An 18,217-nucleotide genomic window follows, 5' to 3' on the forward strand; every position below is an offset into this window, starting at 1 on the left:
GGGGCTGTCTGCATACTTAACAATGACTCAGGGGATTCTGAGGCACACTGAAATCTGAGAACTCTTATTATAAGGAGCAACTATGAGAAGGTGCTCCTGAAGATATGAGGACTGGATGTCAAAAGGGCTCTAACCCCATGCATGAGAGTTGTCTGGGCATCCTGTTAAAATGAAGTTGCTGACTTGGGTCTGGGGTGGGGCCTGGAATTCTGTACTTCTCACCAGCTTCTAAGTGACGGTGATACTGCCGGTCCAGGCCCACATTTCCAGTAGCTAGGAGCTAGATCAGTGATTCTCGGTGGGAGATGATTTTGCCCCCCAGGGGACATTTGGCAATGGCTGAAGATATTTTTGGTTGTCACAATTTAGGGTTGGAGTGCAACTGGCAACTACTAGGTAGAGGCAAGGGATGCTGCTCAATAGCCTACAATGCACAGGGGAGTCCCCACTACAATGAATTATTCAGTCTAAAACGTCAGTAGTATTGCTGTTGATAAACTCTGGACTTGATGATAACCAAAGGGTATAGAGCAGGGAAACTTCCTTGGCTAGTACCCAGAACCTGGATAGGAGTGGGCTAGATGAGGGACAGGAAATATACCTGTGAAGCGAAACTGCAAAGTTTCCAAATGAAACATAGTGTCTGCTGCACACCAGGGCTGAAGCCAACAGGACAGAGCGTGGATTAAGTAGAGCTTAAAGGCACATGTGGTGCCTCGTAAGGCAGATTCCTGTTTTTATTAAAAATAACCCCTCACATTGGTATTGAACGTTAGAGTTTACAAAACATTTTTGTATGTGTCATATTATTTGATCCAAACAACATCCTAATGAGGTAGAGCAAGGATTATTCTATCCCTTTCTTGAATTGAGAAACTTAACACCATCAACCAAAGAAATGTTGACTGAATTGAATAGAACTGAAATTTACTCCATTATGGGTAACCTTAGACAAGTCAGGTCACCTCTTCAGGCCATTTGTGAAATGGTAGGGTTGGTTGGGTTGATTGGTAAGGATCTTTCCAGCTCAGACATAGGAGTAATTTTATGATTTTACCAATGAACAAACTCTAAGTCTTGGATGGTTGCAGACTGGGGGACTTGGGAGTCCTGGCTATGAGGTAGGAGATCTTAGGGTAGGATGTAGTGGTCTTGACTCAAACCTTTCTTCTTCACTTCCTGGATCCTGGGGTTGGGTTGATGAGCACACCTCCCCTGCTAGACTAAAGTACACCCCTCATCACTTTCTTCTGAGGTGGGAAGGGGCTGACACCTGGCTGATGCTCTTTCCTCTCCCCACAGGCTGTCTACAAGGCCTGGCTGTGCTCAGAATACTTCAGCGTGACCCAGCAAGAATGCCAGCGCTGGGTGCCCTGCAAGCAATACTGCCTGGAGGTGCAGACCCGGTGCCCCTTTATACTCCCTGACAATGAGGAAATGGTGTACGGAGGGCTGCCTGGCTTTATCTGTACAGGTAAAGGCAGGGCAGTGGGGAGGAGGGAGGAGGCTGGGTCCCAGGGTAGGCCCCAGGTCTGGGGTGTGGTAGCAGGGAGGACAACAGGGAAGTCAGGTTAGAAGAATGTTAGTGGCTGGAGAAGTGGGCAGTAAGGTCCCAAGGCTGGGATAGGGCCAAGTGGAATGGGTAGAGGGCAGTGTCCATCTTTATCCACAACATGTCCACCCAGGGAGTCATCCCACAGAAACTGTCTAGGGTCCCTGGGAGAGACGTGAATGGAAAGGGAAGTTGGTAAAGGGGTAGGAACAAAGAAAAGTCTTGGGCAGGGCCACCAGAGCAGTCCCAGTTTTGAAAATCTCTCTAGGAAAGGCATAGCTTTCAGCCCACTTAGCACCCACCACAGCTTCCTTATCCATTGACAGGGTTGCTGGACACTTCGCCAAAGCGCCCGGAAACCAAATGCTGTGACATGCAGTGGGTCTCCTGTGAATCGGAGAAGAAGAAGTTCAAGGAGTCTGAGGCCCCCAAAACCCACTACCAGCAATTCCACCATTCCTATTTCCACCACTACCACCAACAGTACCGCCACTACCACCCCCTCCACGATCCCCCAGGCCGCATCAGCCACAAGCCCTCTCTGCTGCCGGTGTCTGCGGGCTCCCGCCTCAGCCCCAGCAGGATCCGGCTCTATGTCCTTGTTCTCATGCTCCTCCATACCATGGTGTCCTTCTCCAGCAACCAGGGTGGTGGGGGACTGGGGCTGGAGGCACTGCCTGCCCTAGATGAGGGCCTGACTCGGGAAGAGTGACAGCAAGGAGGGAGGACAGACCTCCACCATACATTGACATCAGCTCTAGCTCCCCCAGGGGGAGGGGGAGGGGGCTCCTCCCATGGGAGATATAGGACAGGTGGGGGGCGGGGGAAATGGGGACCACACATCGTCCCCAAGCTACCCCCACCCCAGAAACAGCTCCAACAGAACGGCCAGAGGGCCCCAGGGAGCTGCCAAACTCATCTAGGAGAAAGAGGCAGGAGCAGCAGGCGCCCCCTCCCAGGCTCCCATCTATGGGGCTTAGCAAACGAAACGGGGGAGAGTAGGGGCTGGAAATGCCCACCCCTGCTGAGAGCCCTGACCCCAGGGAGGGAGGCTGCCCACCCAGCCTTGGCCCTGCAGGGAATGTTGGGGAGCCCAGAGGGGAGACGCTCTCCCCCCTCCACATTCCTTCTGTTGCCAAGATCCTTAATTCTCTCCTGCCCATACTCTACAGGCAATGGCAGACGGCCCTCCTCCAGCGCACCTTGCCAGGGAAGTGCCAGGCTGGGAAATGAGGTACGTGCAGTTGTAGCTAGGTTGGGGACCCCAGTTAAACTGTGGTCCAGCACCCTAGGCAATGAGGAGTAGGAATGAGGTACAGAGAGAGTGTAGAGAGGGAAGGCAAGGAGAAGAGAGTCGTGGGCAGAGGGCTTAGAGAGATGGCTAAATGAACTTTTGCCACCCGGCTTTGGGGAGGTGGATGATCAGTGTTGAACCAGGCTTGAGGACAGCTCCCCAAATCAGGAAGGGTTGCATAAGAAGCCCTCTGGGGAAGGACTGCAGGAACGGGGGTGTTGGGCCTCAAAACGGAAGGGTGAGGGCACATGGTTGGACTGCCACTGTCTGAAGGGCCATATCTTACAGAAGGTGCACATTCTCCCAAGGGCCACTCTTGCCCTGGAGATCTTGGCCTTGGGGCCAAAGACATTTCCATTTCTGATCTCCATGAAGAGGAGGGACTTCAACCCAAGTGGGTCAGGCCTGGCCTGGGTCCCCATACTCCCCCATCTTGTCCTAGCCCAGGCCTCCATGAAGGAGAATCTGGTGGCATTGCCCCAGGGCTTTCCAGAGATGAGCCTCCCCCATTCCCACCCTGTTCCCATCCCCAGCCTACCAAAGAGTATTTATCCCTTCCCATCCCTGACCCCCATGGGTTGCTATCCCAATTGTGGAACAACCAGACTCCTTCTCGCCCTGTAGTGGATCCCCTGATCCAGCCCCCCTGCCCCTTGCTGGAGAACATAGAAACTGGCAAGAGGAACTGCTGAATAAAGAGAATGTACTGTTGTCCCTTGGCTGAGAGACTTGAAATGTTTAGTCAAGCTAGAGAGTTGAATGAGAGAAGAATTATCGAAACCCCTTTGGGGGACATTAGCCTTGTGCTGATCTCCTGGGAGCGGGAGGCTACATTGCTTGGGAAATTTCAAAGCCAATGGGAGCAGACAAGAGAGCCAGAACTATGTTCCTGGGATAGGTCGAGGCGCTTATGGTGCCAGAAAGGGCTGTCTTAGGATGTGATGCCAGTGAGGTAAGGGGATATGAGGTCCTGGAACCACATTAGGTGAAACCAAGGAGGAGATGGGGAGGGGACACCTGAAATTGGTTGGCTGGAGGATAAATGAGAGACTTTTCTTGTGGAGAGAGAATCATTCAATAGCCTCAGCTGGGTCCCAAATGGACTTTGTGTGACTGAGGAGTCCTTCCCTGCCAGTTTTCTCATTTCTCACAGCGTGTCCTCTTCCTCCACCCATGTGCCCTGCCCACGTACCCCGCCCCTGTTTGGCCTTCAGCACTTTGGGCCTAGCCACATACCCCATGCCTAGAGTGCTCTTTTCAGCTGGGGAGGAAAAGAGGTGCTGGCTCCTTTCCAGAGATGCTTATGTAGATGTGAAAGACCCTAGGTACTGCCTTCTAACTCCTGCATCCTCAGGAGGGGAAAAGGGACTGGGAAGTAAAGGGGGACCTTGCAGCCCCAGGGAATGGACCCTTGGAGACTCCCATCCTCTCTTCCCCCTCACCAAGTGCCCAGGAGACCCCTGGCTCAGACCAGCCCAGGGCCTTGCCCAGTGGCAGGGGTAAGGGGCACCTCACTCCACCTCAAAGTCATTTGACTGTCCCTATCCACCCCACTACCCAGATCTCCTACCACCCCTCAATCTGCCCTGCCTTCTGCCACAGGCAGCAGAGCTTGGCAGCTTTCTTATGCCATTTTCTACACTGTGCTTCATGAGTAGGACTTTCTTGCACTAGTTCCTATGACTGAGTCTCCAAGCTGGATTCCTAGTAGTCCCCCGTCCCTTCCTCCCTCACCTGGCTATGATTCAGTTTTCCCCCTTCCCCTGCCTCTGTGTTTCGGTGAGAGTCTCTGTGTGTGTACTGCTTTCTGTTTTGTTGCATTGTGGGGCAGAGGTCTCTCTGCTCTTGTTTAAACCCCATAAAGAAATAAATGGTAAGACTTGATGATAACCTTCCCTTCATCGTTTTGTTCTGTGGAGTCAAACACTGCCCGAGTAAAAAGTCTATGGCTTCGGGAGGAGGTGGGACCAGAAGATGCTGATCTCATGCCTCACTCCTTGTTGGCTCAGGTCTCAGAGAAAGGGGAAACTCTGTAGTAGGCCATTTTAGACAAGGAATCAAAAAATCAGCCTCCTGCAGGGATCAAGCAGTTAAGTGTAACTGAGTGAGTGAGTGAGTGAGTGAGCAAGTGAGCTGGGCAGAGGTGAGGTACGGACTCCAGCCATATGAGTGGTGAGAAGTGCAGGGCACGTGTAGTCTACAGGGGACAGCTCAAGTCCAGGGATGTCTTCTGGGAATGTGGGCCCCATGTTGCCAGATCTTCTCATTCTTCGAGGAAAGTGAGGACTCGAGGGTTTTATATGAAGCCCTCTAATTTCTAAATGTTGTCTCAAGTCAAAAAACCCAACCAAACAAAGCTCTGTGTGGACTAAACAAATCTGCAGGCCCCACATAGCCTGGGGATGACTGGTTTTGCATGTTTGTCATAGCCTTTGGTTCTAGTCTCATCTTCTACACTGCTTCGGCAGGCCCATATTCTCACCATAGGAGTGAAAGGAGCTCAGGAATAACTGCTGGCAAAGTCCTCCACAACTACCACCATTTCACATAAATGGGGGAAGGGAGAGGGTAAAGTAGGAGGGAATCTGGTATGCTCACTGAGCTGCTGAATTCCTTTGCCAGGAAAACACAAGTCTCCCAACTTCCCCAAAGTCATCATGGCATGGAGGTTACGGCATGGTCTCCAGAACCAGACTATGAGTTCAAAGGTTAACACCACCATCTCATACTTGTATGATTTACACAAGTTTCTTAACTTCTTTAAGTCTTAATGACCTCATCTATCAAAATGGTTACTGAGAATTAGATGATGTACACAGAGCACTTTGCACAAGAGCTGGCACAAAGGAGCTGCTCAGGTATAGATCATTATTATTGTCATGCGTCACTTGGTCTTTCTTCTCTTTCCTTTACCACCACCTATAATGGTCCCCAAGTTCTTTCAGTTGTACCTCTGTACTATGTCTCTAACTCATTCTTTCTCTTTCACCTCCACTCCCATTCAGCCACTTAGGCCGTCAGTAGCTCTTGCTTGGACTATTGCAATGGCCTACCAACTAATCTCTTATTCAATTACTCTGGCTCCAATCCACCTTCTCCCTAGTACATTGAACTTAGGCACTTAGGAGACACTCCATAAATATTTTGTTGAAAGAACTGCTGCTGTAAAGTACACATCTGCTTAAAGTGAACATATATCTGTGATCAAAAACGTTAGATGGCCCCACATTGCCTGTAGAACCAACTGTAAACTTCTTACCATGACTTTCAAGGCTGTTTGTATTCCAGTCCTATCCTACCAGCCTGATGGTCCACCACAGGCTATGAGACACTCATGTCCCAGCCATGTTTTACTGGTGGTTATTCACTGAATGAGCTCTGTATCTTCTCATCTCTTGCCCTTTGTTTACATTGTTTCCTTTGACTGCAACGCCCTCTCTCCGAGTCTGCCTATTACTGTCTTACCCAGTTTTCAAAGTCCAGCTCCAATGCCACCTCTGCTATGAAGACTTTCACATTCCCTTTCTTCCAAGCTGAAAACTATCTCATACTCTTCTGTACTTCTGTAACACTTTGTACCTTAATTATATCCTACCTGTATCAACTTATTCATTCAATCAAAGCATGCCGATGGAGCAATTACTACTCTATGTGAAGCACTGTGCTGGGTGCTGGGAATACAGCAGTAAAATACAGACACATTATAGATTCACGAGATAACATGATGTTATGTGTTCAGCAACCTAAATGTGTTTACTATATCATTCGAGTTTTTGTCTCACCACATGTCCAGGAGGAGAGCTAGGCTCTCTTGGTCTTAGGCATAGGAAAGAAAGGGAAGGGATTGGAGGAGACTACGTACTCATGGTGCTAAGCGGGTAAAGGGCACAATGGCTCTGGCAAGGCGGTAGCCCTACCAGCCACACATTGTCCTTTGACTCCTGGATATTGCCTTGCATCTACCCCTCTGAGTGGCCCCTTCGACCAGGGCCCAGGCCCTGGTTTTCTCCCTTCAGTTCAGTCAGACTGCAGACAGCTTCAGTCTTTTCCAGCCTCAGAATTTGTGAGGAGGTGTGGTGTCATTGGCTCATGACCTGGCAATGCAGCAGTCACTTGGAGAGATTTCACTATGGCCCCACCAGCAGAGATTCAGATTGAATTAGTCTAGGTTGAGATCCCAGCTTTAGTATTGTTTAACAAACTCCACAAGTGATTCTAATGTGCGGCCAGGGTTGACAACCATGGGATGAAGAGAAGGCTGGAAGTACATGAAGTCCTTGTTATTTGAGAATAAGTGGTGCTAGAAAAAGGTCACAATTAATTCATTTAAAGTGGGGACCAATATTTCACAGTAGAGTGGTGGAAAAGGGGAAAGGGGTCTGATTGGGACTTTGCTTTGAAAAAAAATTGAAAATGTGAAAAATATTTTCGTTTAAATTTAAAATTTGTAAATAATTGCAAATATGCACTGATTCTAGAATGAACAAAAATGAATCAAGCATTGGAGGAATAACATAATTTTCCTGACCAAAGTGCATGAGAACACAACATTGACTTTTGCCATACAATCACAATCACATAATCACAATAATTGATTAGTGCTTCAATTACTTTGCTAGTAATCCATCTGTTTAGATTTTCTATTTCTTCTTGGTTCAGGCTTGAAAGATTATATGCTTCTAGAAGTTTACTCTTTTCTTCTAGATTGTCGAATTTGTTGGCATATGTAGTTGTTCGTAGTATTCTTTAATGATTCTTTGCATTTTTGTGGTGTCAGTTGTAATTCAATCATAAACAGAGTCTTGTTCCGTTTTTCCAAAACTAGAGAACTTCTTCAGTTATCCCAAGGACCTCTTGCAATCCTTTGAGAGTTGAATCATTCTCTTTGAAGCCACGATCCTGTCATTACCCGTCAATTTTCCTTTCTGCCAATGGTAACTGATCCATCTCTGCCAAATCCTCATTTATCAAGGACTTTACATGACATTACAGTTGGTCTTTAACATCACTTGCATTGACTTCACGAAACCATGAATCTTTTTTAAAACCAACAGTTTCACTCTGAAATTTATTTGCATTGTGCAATACTAACAATTAACAAGAGGCTGAAAAAGACCTTAGATAATGGGTATAGATGAATAGTATTAAGGTGTGAAATGGGGGGAGGGACTTATGTAGGACGCAAAATAGTAAATATTTTGTAGTAGATAACTTTGCGTTTTATAAAGTTCCTTTTCGTTTGGAGTTTTTAATTTGCTTACCTCTAAAATATAGAGATAGGATTAGACATTGTTATAAAGAATAAATAAATTAACTTAAATGAAGTAATATATGTGAAAGTGTTAAGCACAGTTCTTGGCACAGAGGAGGAACTAATAATTCCTGCTTTTCTTTCCCTCCAAAAACATTTTCATACTCTTTTAAAAGATACTGAAAGACAAAGAAGAAAAGAAAGAAGTACATTGGAGTAAGTGGAAACAAGATCCAGAACTTCTGCCCCAAGCTAAAGTTTCTGTGTTACTGCCATTCCTCCTTGCCATATTCTCTGTGGAGGTTCACTAAAAACTGAGCACCTATTAGACTAATGTGTGGGGGTATAGAATCCAAAGATTACTCAGACAGAGAATCTGCCTTCAAGAAGTGCCTGGGTTGGTTGGGAAAAAAACCTATTAACAGAAATTGCTGAAAATACTTCTAGTATCAGACAATTTCCCCCAATTCCATTGTCACCATCTGGACCAGACCACCATCAACCCTCTCCTGGATCACTGCAATGGCCTCCTAACTGGTCTCCCTGATTCCAATCTTGCCACATACACAGAGTCCACCCAGAGTGATCTTTAAAAAAAAGCAAATCAGATTATGTCTTTCCTTTGCTAAAATCCTAGTTTCCCATCTCATTTGGAATAAAATCCAAACTCCTTACCATGGCCCACAGGGTCCTACATGACCTATCACTTGACTACTTCTCCAGTTACCCAGTACACTCCTTTCAGTATCTTCCTCTGATATAGCAAGTTTGTTCCTGTGTGAAGACCTTTGTACATGCCCTTCCACAGCCTGAAATGTTCTTCCTCCAGATTTTTGCAAGGCTGACTCCTTCTCATCATATCTCACTCATGTGTCACTTCCTTAGAATAGATCTTTCCTGACTACTCAAGGTATGATACTGCCCTTCTTGCCCCAGAGACTCTTATCACATCACCTTGCTTTTTATATGACCTGGTAACTATTTGAAATGATCTTGTTTATACATTGGTTTTCTTGTTCATTGCCTCTCTCTTTAGTTGAATGTAAGCTCTGAACAGACAAGGATGTGTGTGTTCCCTGTCTCCCCAGTGCCTTAGTAAAAGTTCACTGAGCGAATGGATGTGGATGAGGATGAGTAGTGCTTTATTTGAGCAGGAGTGTGTGATGGTAGGATGTGTGGAGTGGGTGGTGAGAGATGAAGTCAAAACATGAAAGGCCTTTAAGGTCAAGCTAGGGAATTTAGGCTTTATGTAGAGACCCACTGGGAGCCATGGGGATTATTGAGTTTAAGAACATTATCAGTTGACCTGGAGTAAGATTTATCTAGTGCCACGTGCCGGATAGATTGCTGGATGAAATGAATGGAGCGTCTGGTTTAAAAGTCCATCGACCACTATGTGCCCCACCTTCGCACACCTTCGCACTCGCTTGTCTGCACAGCTCTGCTCCATTCAGCTCCCCGACTCTTCTGGAATCACACCAGAGCCCTGACTGCCGTTCCCTGCCACCTGCCGCTGGGTGGTGCTGTGGCTCCTCCTACCCGGCCTGGAGGCGCCAGGCAGGCGGAGGCGCAGCCGCTGAACCTGGCCTGGCGCGGGGGTCCGACGGCGCCTGTTGATCGGGCTCTTACTAGTCTGCCGCTTTCTCCCACTTCTGCGCGGCCTTGGCGTCCAGGCCAGTTCCCGCCACGCCTCCGCCCTCACTCCCACCCAGGCTAGCTTCCCTCCTCCTCTTCCTCCTCCTCCTCCTCCTCCTCCGCCTGTCCTTGCCTTTACGACCCGCCAGGCCAAAGTTGGTTCAGAGGCAGGGCTGGGTGGGACGCTGGAGCAGCAGGAGCCAGGTGGCGCCCTCTCTTTTCAGCCTCTCTGGACCCCAAGGATGAGACAGAGCTTCAGCAGCCTCAAACCTGAGCCACACCGACCCCCAGTCCAGCCAGGCCCGAACTAAAGCAAGATCATGGCTGCAGGGGAGGCCTTTTGATGAAATGGAGCCCGGGGCAGTAGTTATTAAGGGGCCAACTTGCCCTTTATGTTAATAGCCCTGTCTTTCCTCTTGGCCTCTAGAGCAAGAAGCCAGTTATCTGTGACTCCTCCCTTGGTCCCTTCCACGCCTCTACTATATGATCCATGTATATTCTATATCCTAAACTGATCCCTCCGCCGTCACTGCTATTGTCTGCCCAAATCCTCATTACCCCTCAACTGTCCTCTCTGCCTCCAGCTTCCAGCCTCCTGTCCTTGCAGCCCAGACTTCCTCTCGCAGTGCTAGGAGTCTCCTGGAAAACTGGCCTGGCGTCCTATCCCTGGAATGACTCCAATTACTTGGAAAAATCAAAAGTTGTTGTTCAAGACCCTCCACACTCTGACCTCACCATTTTGGCCTCACCTCTACTCACATCTAGGGTAAAAGGCTTACCCTGGTACATTGCCCTGAGTAGAAGAGGAGCTAGAACAGGAACTTAACACAGTGCATGGCTTGGGGGACTCTGTACAAGGCTCCATAGGCTTCTATTTGAACAGCTTTAACTCATGATTGCACTGTCACAAAATGCGGAGATGCATAGAACACAGCGCCTACCTCCACTAGAGCATGGGAGCACATCCATGTTTATTCTTTTGTCCCCTCTTTTTATCTCCCTGTCCCCTGGATCTGTTCTGTTCTCCTGCAGTCTGTCTTCCTTCCCATTCATGTTATCCATTCCCCCATGATCCTCTTGCTGGTGCATGAACCTTTTTCTCAACAAGGACACAGCATCTTTTCACAAAGTGATTGATGACATGCATGACCAGGTTTCTCTATAATGTTAAGTTTCAGCTTCAGTACTTTTTTCCTTGAGGAAGCTAATATTCACAGCTGCTAAGACTATAGGTATAGGTAGCTCTTCGTAAGGAAAGGTTGGAAACACCTATATTGAATTCAGCCTTGTTGAATCCAGCACACAAACATGTAAATTAACACGGAAAGCCTAACGAGTGAACAGGATAATTGGCAAAGGCAGATTTATTGGCAAACAATGCACTATTGGTTGATTTCAGGCTGCCCTGTGCCCTTAGACTCCAGGAATCCGTGCCCAGAGTTAGGTATGGCTCGTTCATGGTCATAGAAGTGGCTAGTAGACCAAACAGCTTCAGGTCAAAAACGTAATCATGACAAGGGTGGACTAAGAGGTGACAGCTCATTTTCCCTGGTTCCATATTGGGATAGCTTCCTCTGGGAAATGACATCTTCCTGTAACCCCAAGCACTACTACTAAGAATATCCCTGTCCATGTTCACCACATATGTACACAGTGTATTGCTGCTCCTAATAACCCTGTACAGTATGGATTATTAGTTTGGGTTTACAGATGAAGAAACTGAAGGGAAAAAAAATGCAAAGCAAAAATCCAGGACTAGAAGCCAAGAATTCTAACTCTAAAATCATTGTCAGCATTTTTCCCCCACAGTTTTGTGACCTATTGAGGACACAAAGCTAGGCTAAGTGGCCCCACCCTGTACCCTCACTCTTTTCTCAAGAGTGAATACAAACACAGGCAGTATGACTGAAGCAGCAGAAAGGGCTTTTTCTTGGATCTCGGGCTGTTCTGACACCTGGCCTGAGTCTGAATGATGGCAGGGGGACTTGTAGGACCAGCAGAGCAACAGCTGGCCTCAAGCCAGACACCTTCTAAAGCTGAGGTCTCCAACCAGAGGCTTGCATAGGCATTTTGTTTGGCTTGGCATTGTTGGTCTCTGCAGTGCCTAAATTTGACTTAGGTTTCCTTAATAAGATATTTAATAAAAGTGTAAGTGTTTAATAAAAGTTTGGTAAGAGTATAGTCATTAACAACATTGCCTGGGTTTTCATCCTGAGTCTGCTACCCATTCTGTATGATTCCGGGAAGATTACTTAAACTCTCTGTGCCTCACTTTGCTAATCTGTAAAATGGAGGTAAACAATAGTACTCTACCTCACAGAGTTACAATGAATATTAAGTTATGATATCTAAAGCACTTAGAACAGTGCCTGACATATAGTAAGTACTGTATGGGTACTTTTGCTATTATTACTATATATAAACTGGGGAGAGTTTACTTATAGTCCATATTTCTAGCTTCTAAAAAGTTCAGAAGATTTGACAGTACTGGGTCCCCATCACCAGCTGGAATTGAATCTGTCCATTTCTTAAAATAATTTTTTAGCTTTCAATTACAGTTGACATACAATATTATTAGTTTCAAGTGTAAACACAGTGGTTAGACATTTATATAACTTACCAAGTGATTCCCCCCCAATAAGTCTAGTACTCATCTGGCACCATACATAGCTATTATAATACTACTGACTATATTCCCTATGGTGTACTCTATCTCACCATGACTATTTTGTAAATACCAATTTGTACTTCTTATTCCTCTTCTACTCTTCACACATCCCCCCATCCCTCCTCTATCAGGAAACCATCAAAATGCTCCTATATCTATGAAGTTGTTTCCGTTTTGTTTGTTCATTTATCCTATTCTTTAGGTTCCATATATAAATGAAATTATATGACATTTGTCTATGTCTGTCTCACTTAGCAAAATACTCCCTAGGTCAACCCATGTTGTTGTGGATGGCAAGATTTCATTCTTTTTATAGCTGACATATTCCATTGTGTATTCGTACCACCTCTTCTTTATCCATTCATCCATTGATGGACACCCAGGCTGCCTCCATATCTTGGCTACTGTAAATAATGCTGGAATGAACATGTGAATGTACGTGTCCCTTCAAGGTAGTGTTTTAGGTTTCTTCAGGTAAACACTCAGAAGTGGGATCAGTGGGTCTTTCTTTGTCTCTTGTTATAGCCTTTGTATTAAAGTCTATTTTATCTGATATAAGTATTGCTACCCCTAGCTTTTTTGGTTTCTATTTTCATGAAATAAGTTTTTCCACCCTTTAATTTCAGTCTGTGTGTCTTTCAATCTGAAATGAGTCTCCTGTAGGTAGCATATGTAAGGGTCTTGTTTTCTTATCCATTCAGCCACCTTATGTCTTTTGATTGGAACACCTAATTTATTTACATTCAAAGTAATGGTTGATAGATGTGTAGTTATTACCATTTTATTATTTACATATTTGATACATATTTTTTCTTCTTCTTAAAGAAGTCCCTCCAACATTTTCTGTAACACTGGTTTGGCTTTTACTTGTCTGGGAAGCTATCTGTCCTTCTAAATGATAGCCTTGCTGGGTAGAGTCATCTTGGTTATAGGTGCTTGCTTTTCCTCACTTTAAATATTTCCTGCCAATCCCTTCTGACCTGTGAAGTTTCCGTTGAGAAATCAGCTGACGGTCTTATGGGAGCTTCCTTATAGGTAACTAGCTGCGTTTCTCTTGCTGCTTTTAAAATTCTCTCTTTGTCTTTAACCTTTGGTATTTTAATTATGATGTGTCTTGGTGTGGCCCTCTTTGGGTTCATTTTGTTTGGGACTCTTTGCACTTCCTGGGCTTATATATCTGTTTCCTTCACCAGGGAAGGGAAGTTTTTCATCATTATTTGTGTAAGTAGATTTTCAATTCCTTGCTCTATCTCCTGTCCTTCTGGTATTATGCGAATAATATGCGAATGTTGGTATGTTCGATGTCCCAGAGATTCCTTAAAGTATCCTCATTTTTTAAAATTATTATTTTCTTTTTGCCGTTCTGGTTAGGCGTTTTCTGCTACCTTCTCTTCCACATTGCTGATTCAGATCTCTACTTTAAACTACTGTTGATTCCCTCCAATGTATACTTCATTTTAGTTATTCTTTGTTTCTGACTGGTTTGTTTTTTTTATGTTTTCCATCTCCATTTTCATGTTTCCTATCTCTGTTGAAGTTCTCACTCAGATCATTGAGCATCCTTATAACCAGCGTTTTGAACTCTGCATCTAGTAGATTGCTTGCCTCCATTTTGTTGAGTTCTTTCTTTGGAGCTTTGTTTTGTTCTTTAATGTGGGACATGTTTCTTTGCCTCTCCATTTTGGCTGCCTCCCTGTATTTGTTCCAATGTATTAAATAGAACTGGTACATCTTCCAGTGTTGGCAGGACAGCCTTATGCAGTAGTTGTCCTGTGGGGCCCAGTGGCACAGACTCCCTGGTCACCTGAGCTGGGTGCTCCAGGTGTACCCCTTGTGTGGATTGTGTCTGCTCTCTTGTTGTTGTTGAGCCTTGATTGCTATTTGCACAGCAGTGGGAAGGACTGACCCTCAGGCTGGTTGTGAAGACTGGCCGTGAGAACAGTGGAGGAGCTGCTGTGCAGGGGCTGACCCTACAGAGCAGGATTCACTTTAGCGGGGCTCTGATGCTTGTCCAGTGTCATTTGTGGAGGTGGTGGATGGTGCTCTGTTGTGGTCTGAAGCTGAACACAAGGTGTGTTGGCTCTGGGGCCTTTGGGAGGGGCCCTGGTACAGGCCCAAGTCAACTGCTGCCTGTGCCCTGCCGGAGGCCACTTGGTATGAGCTACAAAGCGATCTGCAGATGGTTGCCACTTGTGCTGGGCTTGGAGGCACCTGGGAGAAGCTAAGCTGCGAACGAAGGCCAGCTGTCGCTAGTGCCAGACTTGAAGCTGCTCAGCAAGAGGTACGGGGCACACTGAGGCCAGATGCTGCTTGTTTGTGGTTTGCAAACCTTTGAGAGATTTTAGGAAACTCTGCAGCAGGAGCTAAGACAGGCTGATTGTAAGGAAAAACTACTTGAAGCGGGTTGGGTGAGGTGGGGTCTCAAGGAATAATGAAGGCAGGGCAAATGGTGTTAGCCAGGTTGATAGAGATTCAGATATGGCACCTGTGTCTGCAAACCAGATAGGGCAAGGGCTCAACAAAAGAACAATGGCTCCTGCCAGCACTTGTCTGGAGAAAGCCTCCTATCCAGACCTCACCCTGAAGGCAGACAATTCGGTTCCTGCCCATGTGTCCCTGGCACCTTTCAAGCTGCTGTCCCAGAACTGGAGCTTAGAGTGAGTCTATCAATGGGTAAGTTCACGTGTGGGCCCTTTAAGAGGAACGTCTGGGGTTCCAGCCATCCCCAAGTCACTCAGCCACTCTCCACTGGTTTTCACAGCCTGTTCTGCATCTTCGCCCCTCCTACCAGTCTGGACACAGCTTCTTCTTTATATCCTCAGGTTGAAGACTTCTGTTCAGCTAGACTTCAGGTGGTCCCAATTATGGCTGTTCTGTAGTTTGGTTATAATTTTAATGTGGTCATGAGAGGAAGTGAGCACAGTGTTAACCTCCTTTGCTGTCTTGACTGACTGACGAATCTGTCCTCTTTAGATGAAGTATGCTCTCTCCTAGTAAGCCTCAGCCCCACAACTCCCCATTTTGTCCCTGACACAGAAGGTCGGCATTAGTTGCCATTTATCATCTTACATGCAGCTGGCTTAAATGGCTCAAGGGGCAAAAAAATGTCACCAAGTAGGAATTGTTGGCCAATAGGGACATCGTTAGGCAATTAGCGTTAGACCCCTGCCACACCTTTGCTTGTCTTTTGTTTAATGTTCCAGAATGGCACTTCGATGCACCACCATGAAGGTCAAGGAAAGAAGAAAAGTGGTAAAAGAAAGCAAAATTAAGCCACGACATTCCAGAGCATTCCTTCGTATAGCCTATAGTTGGGTTTAAAATCTGGCTCAAAGGTAGTAAGACATGTCCACACATATGCCAAATTATTTATGTTCAAGAATAGTTATTGCAGCATTGTGAATAATAGATATGATTAGAAGCAACCCAAATGCCCTTGATAAAAGACTGGTTAAATAAATTTTGATGCATACACAGAATGGAATACCATGTAGCCATTAAAAAGAACATGCAGAGCAGTGTGTACAGAATACTTTCATTTCTGTGGGAGGAAAAATGAGAAAGAGAAATAATATGCATATACGTTTACATTTAATTATATTTGTATAGACTATCTCTGGGAGGATATATGAATATAATATAGGCATAAAATATATGTGGAAGGATATATCAAGGAACTGGTGACCATGGTTGTCTCTGGGAAAAGGAATAGTATGACTGGGGAAGGAAGGAGACATACTGTTTTCATTATATATCTTTTTTATTCTTTTTAAATTTTGCATCATGAAGCTAATAAAAAATAGATCTCATTTTAAGAAATTCTGCAGTAGATACAAAAGAAAAAATACAACAAACAAACAAATAAAACTAACTTCAAAGACACTCAAGAGATAACCTGAAATCACCTGGCAGTCAAGGATAGCTGCATGAGAAACAACCTGGCACCTGTAGCACCCCAACACTTGCTTAGTAAGCTGCTTTGCAAAGTTTTTTCCACAGTCATCATTCCATGTCCAAATGCATTTAAATCAGTTTCACTCTGGTCCTTCAGGCCACCTCCTCTACTCCAGTCAGCTTGGTTTTACTCAAACTCTAAAGAATCCTGGTTTGGGCTGCCTCTTTGGCACCCAGAAGTGAACACTTCTGGAAATATCGGCTGAAATTAAAAGGAGCTTTGCCAAGACTGATGTACCTGAAGACCAGGACTTAACCTCTCCTCAAAAGTGCTTCTCCTAGTCATCTGTGGAGGAGCTCCAAAATAGGCAGAGCCTTTGCATCTAGGGAGGGCACGCTCCCAACCAAGGCCCACCTCCTTTATCTGACCAAAGGTCCACAAATCAATACAACAGACTTTTAAAACAATTTTTTTAACACTCCAAAGCCTTGAACCAGGTGTAAATGTTCCAAGTTGACGGAGATGCAAGGTAAAGGACACAGAGTGCCTGACTTCTAGGGAAACAGTCTAGATTCTGAAATAGCCTGGGTTGGGAGGAATCTGGATAGATAACTGAGGGGATGGCTTTCAACCAGAATTCTATGGGGCCCTTGGGCTTTATTGAAGAGTTTCAGGACTTCTGCAAACATTGGATGTGTTGGCAGATTTCAGGAGGCAACCAAGAGCTGTAACCCTTCATTTCAAACCATCGATTTGATCAAAATTGCCCCATAGTTCTGATTAAGTCACTTGATAATAAGGTAAATGACATAAATTTAAACTCAACAAACACATTTCTATTAACAAAACACTGCTTTTATCTGTTTTATATAGTAGAGTTCTCTATAAGATTTCATCAAAAGGAGTAGGGTTTGGCTGCTTTAAAAGGTTCTACTTGTTTGACAGAGGACAAACCAGACTCAGAGAAAAGAAACAACTTTCCCAAGATCACATAGCCTATCAGAAGTAGAGCCTGGTCCAGAATTAGGGACCCTGCCAAACAACACTAGGCCATGCCCACTATACATCTTAAGTATGAATACAAAATCTTAATTAAGAATTTAGTTGACTTATGAGCATCCTGCCCCATGGGATCTTAGCAGGGCTGGAACACATACCCCAGGATACTTTGGAGCTCCACCAGCCCAGCAAACCACCATTTCTTCTATCACATGACCTTCTTATGGGGCCTAGGCTTCTTTGTGTCAGAAGTACCACCCTCCTGCTTGCTCTGTTCTCTAGGGCTTCCTGGGATTCCTTCAAGCTAGAGCCTTGGCTAAACAGCCAAAATTCATTACTTTCTTAACGTGGCTTGACTCCTAAAGGCTGGGTCTGAACCTCTTGCCTGCCTTTCCTGGGGGCTCACATATCTTGCCTTGTTCTAGCTCATTTCACCCCTCCCTCCCAGGCGTTCACCCCCTTTAACACCCGCTTTCTGGCAGACATTCTTGTGGGCCCTCCCCCTTAGTCACCACTCCCCCTGAAACTACTACTGCAACCTCAGACCTCTTGCCTTTTATCTTGCCCCAGAAGCTGAGCCCTCTGGTCCCTTAATTGTTCAGGTTGCTCTTTTCTGAACTCACTCCAATTGAGCTCCATAAATTGAAGATAATTGGACTGTCTCACTCAGGTTATGAGCCCTTGAGGCAGTGTCTTCTTGGTCTGGTACAGCTTTGCCCAGAAAGGGGGGTGGCAAGGGGAGGGGCACAGAGGAGGGCAGCCTAGGGGTCAGACCCCTAGAGAGAAGGCACATGTTCACAGTACAGACATTCCTCCACCAGCTAAGCTTTGCAGCCTTGATCCCTGCTGCCTGTCCTAGGGCTCACATGTCAGTGACTATGTGAGGAGCCAACCCGTCACCAACAATGTTGAAAGCAATTTTC

At 45.8% G+C, this 18,217-nt stretch overlaps 1 protein-coding gene across 1 annotated transcript in view; it reads left to right on the forward strand.

The window, feature by feature from the left end:
* FAM155B (family with sequence similarity 155 member B) overlaps positions 1 to 4,736 on the forward strand; it is a 28,284-nt gene extending 23,548 nt beyond the window's left edge. The window contains 2 exon segments of the mRNA XM_025044433.1: positions 1,303 to 1,474; positions 1,879 to 4,736. Of these exon segments, the coding sequence (XP_024900201.1) occupies positions 1,303 to 1,474; positions 1,879 to 2,264 (558 nt within the window). The 3' untranslated portion in view covers positions 2,265 to 4,736.
* The last annotated feature ends 13,481 nt before the right edge of the window (positions 4,737 to 18,217 follow it).

The sequence above is a fragment of the Pteropus alecto genome, unplaced genomic scaffold (assembly GCF_000325575.1).
Source record: "Pteropus alecto unplaced genomic scaffold, ASM32557v1 scaffold312, whole genome shotgun sequence".
Taxonomy (NCBI): domain Eukaryota; kingdom Metazoa; phylum Chordata; class Mammalia; order Chiroptera; family Pteropodidae; genus Pteropus; species Pteropus alecto.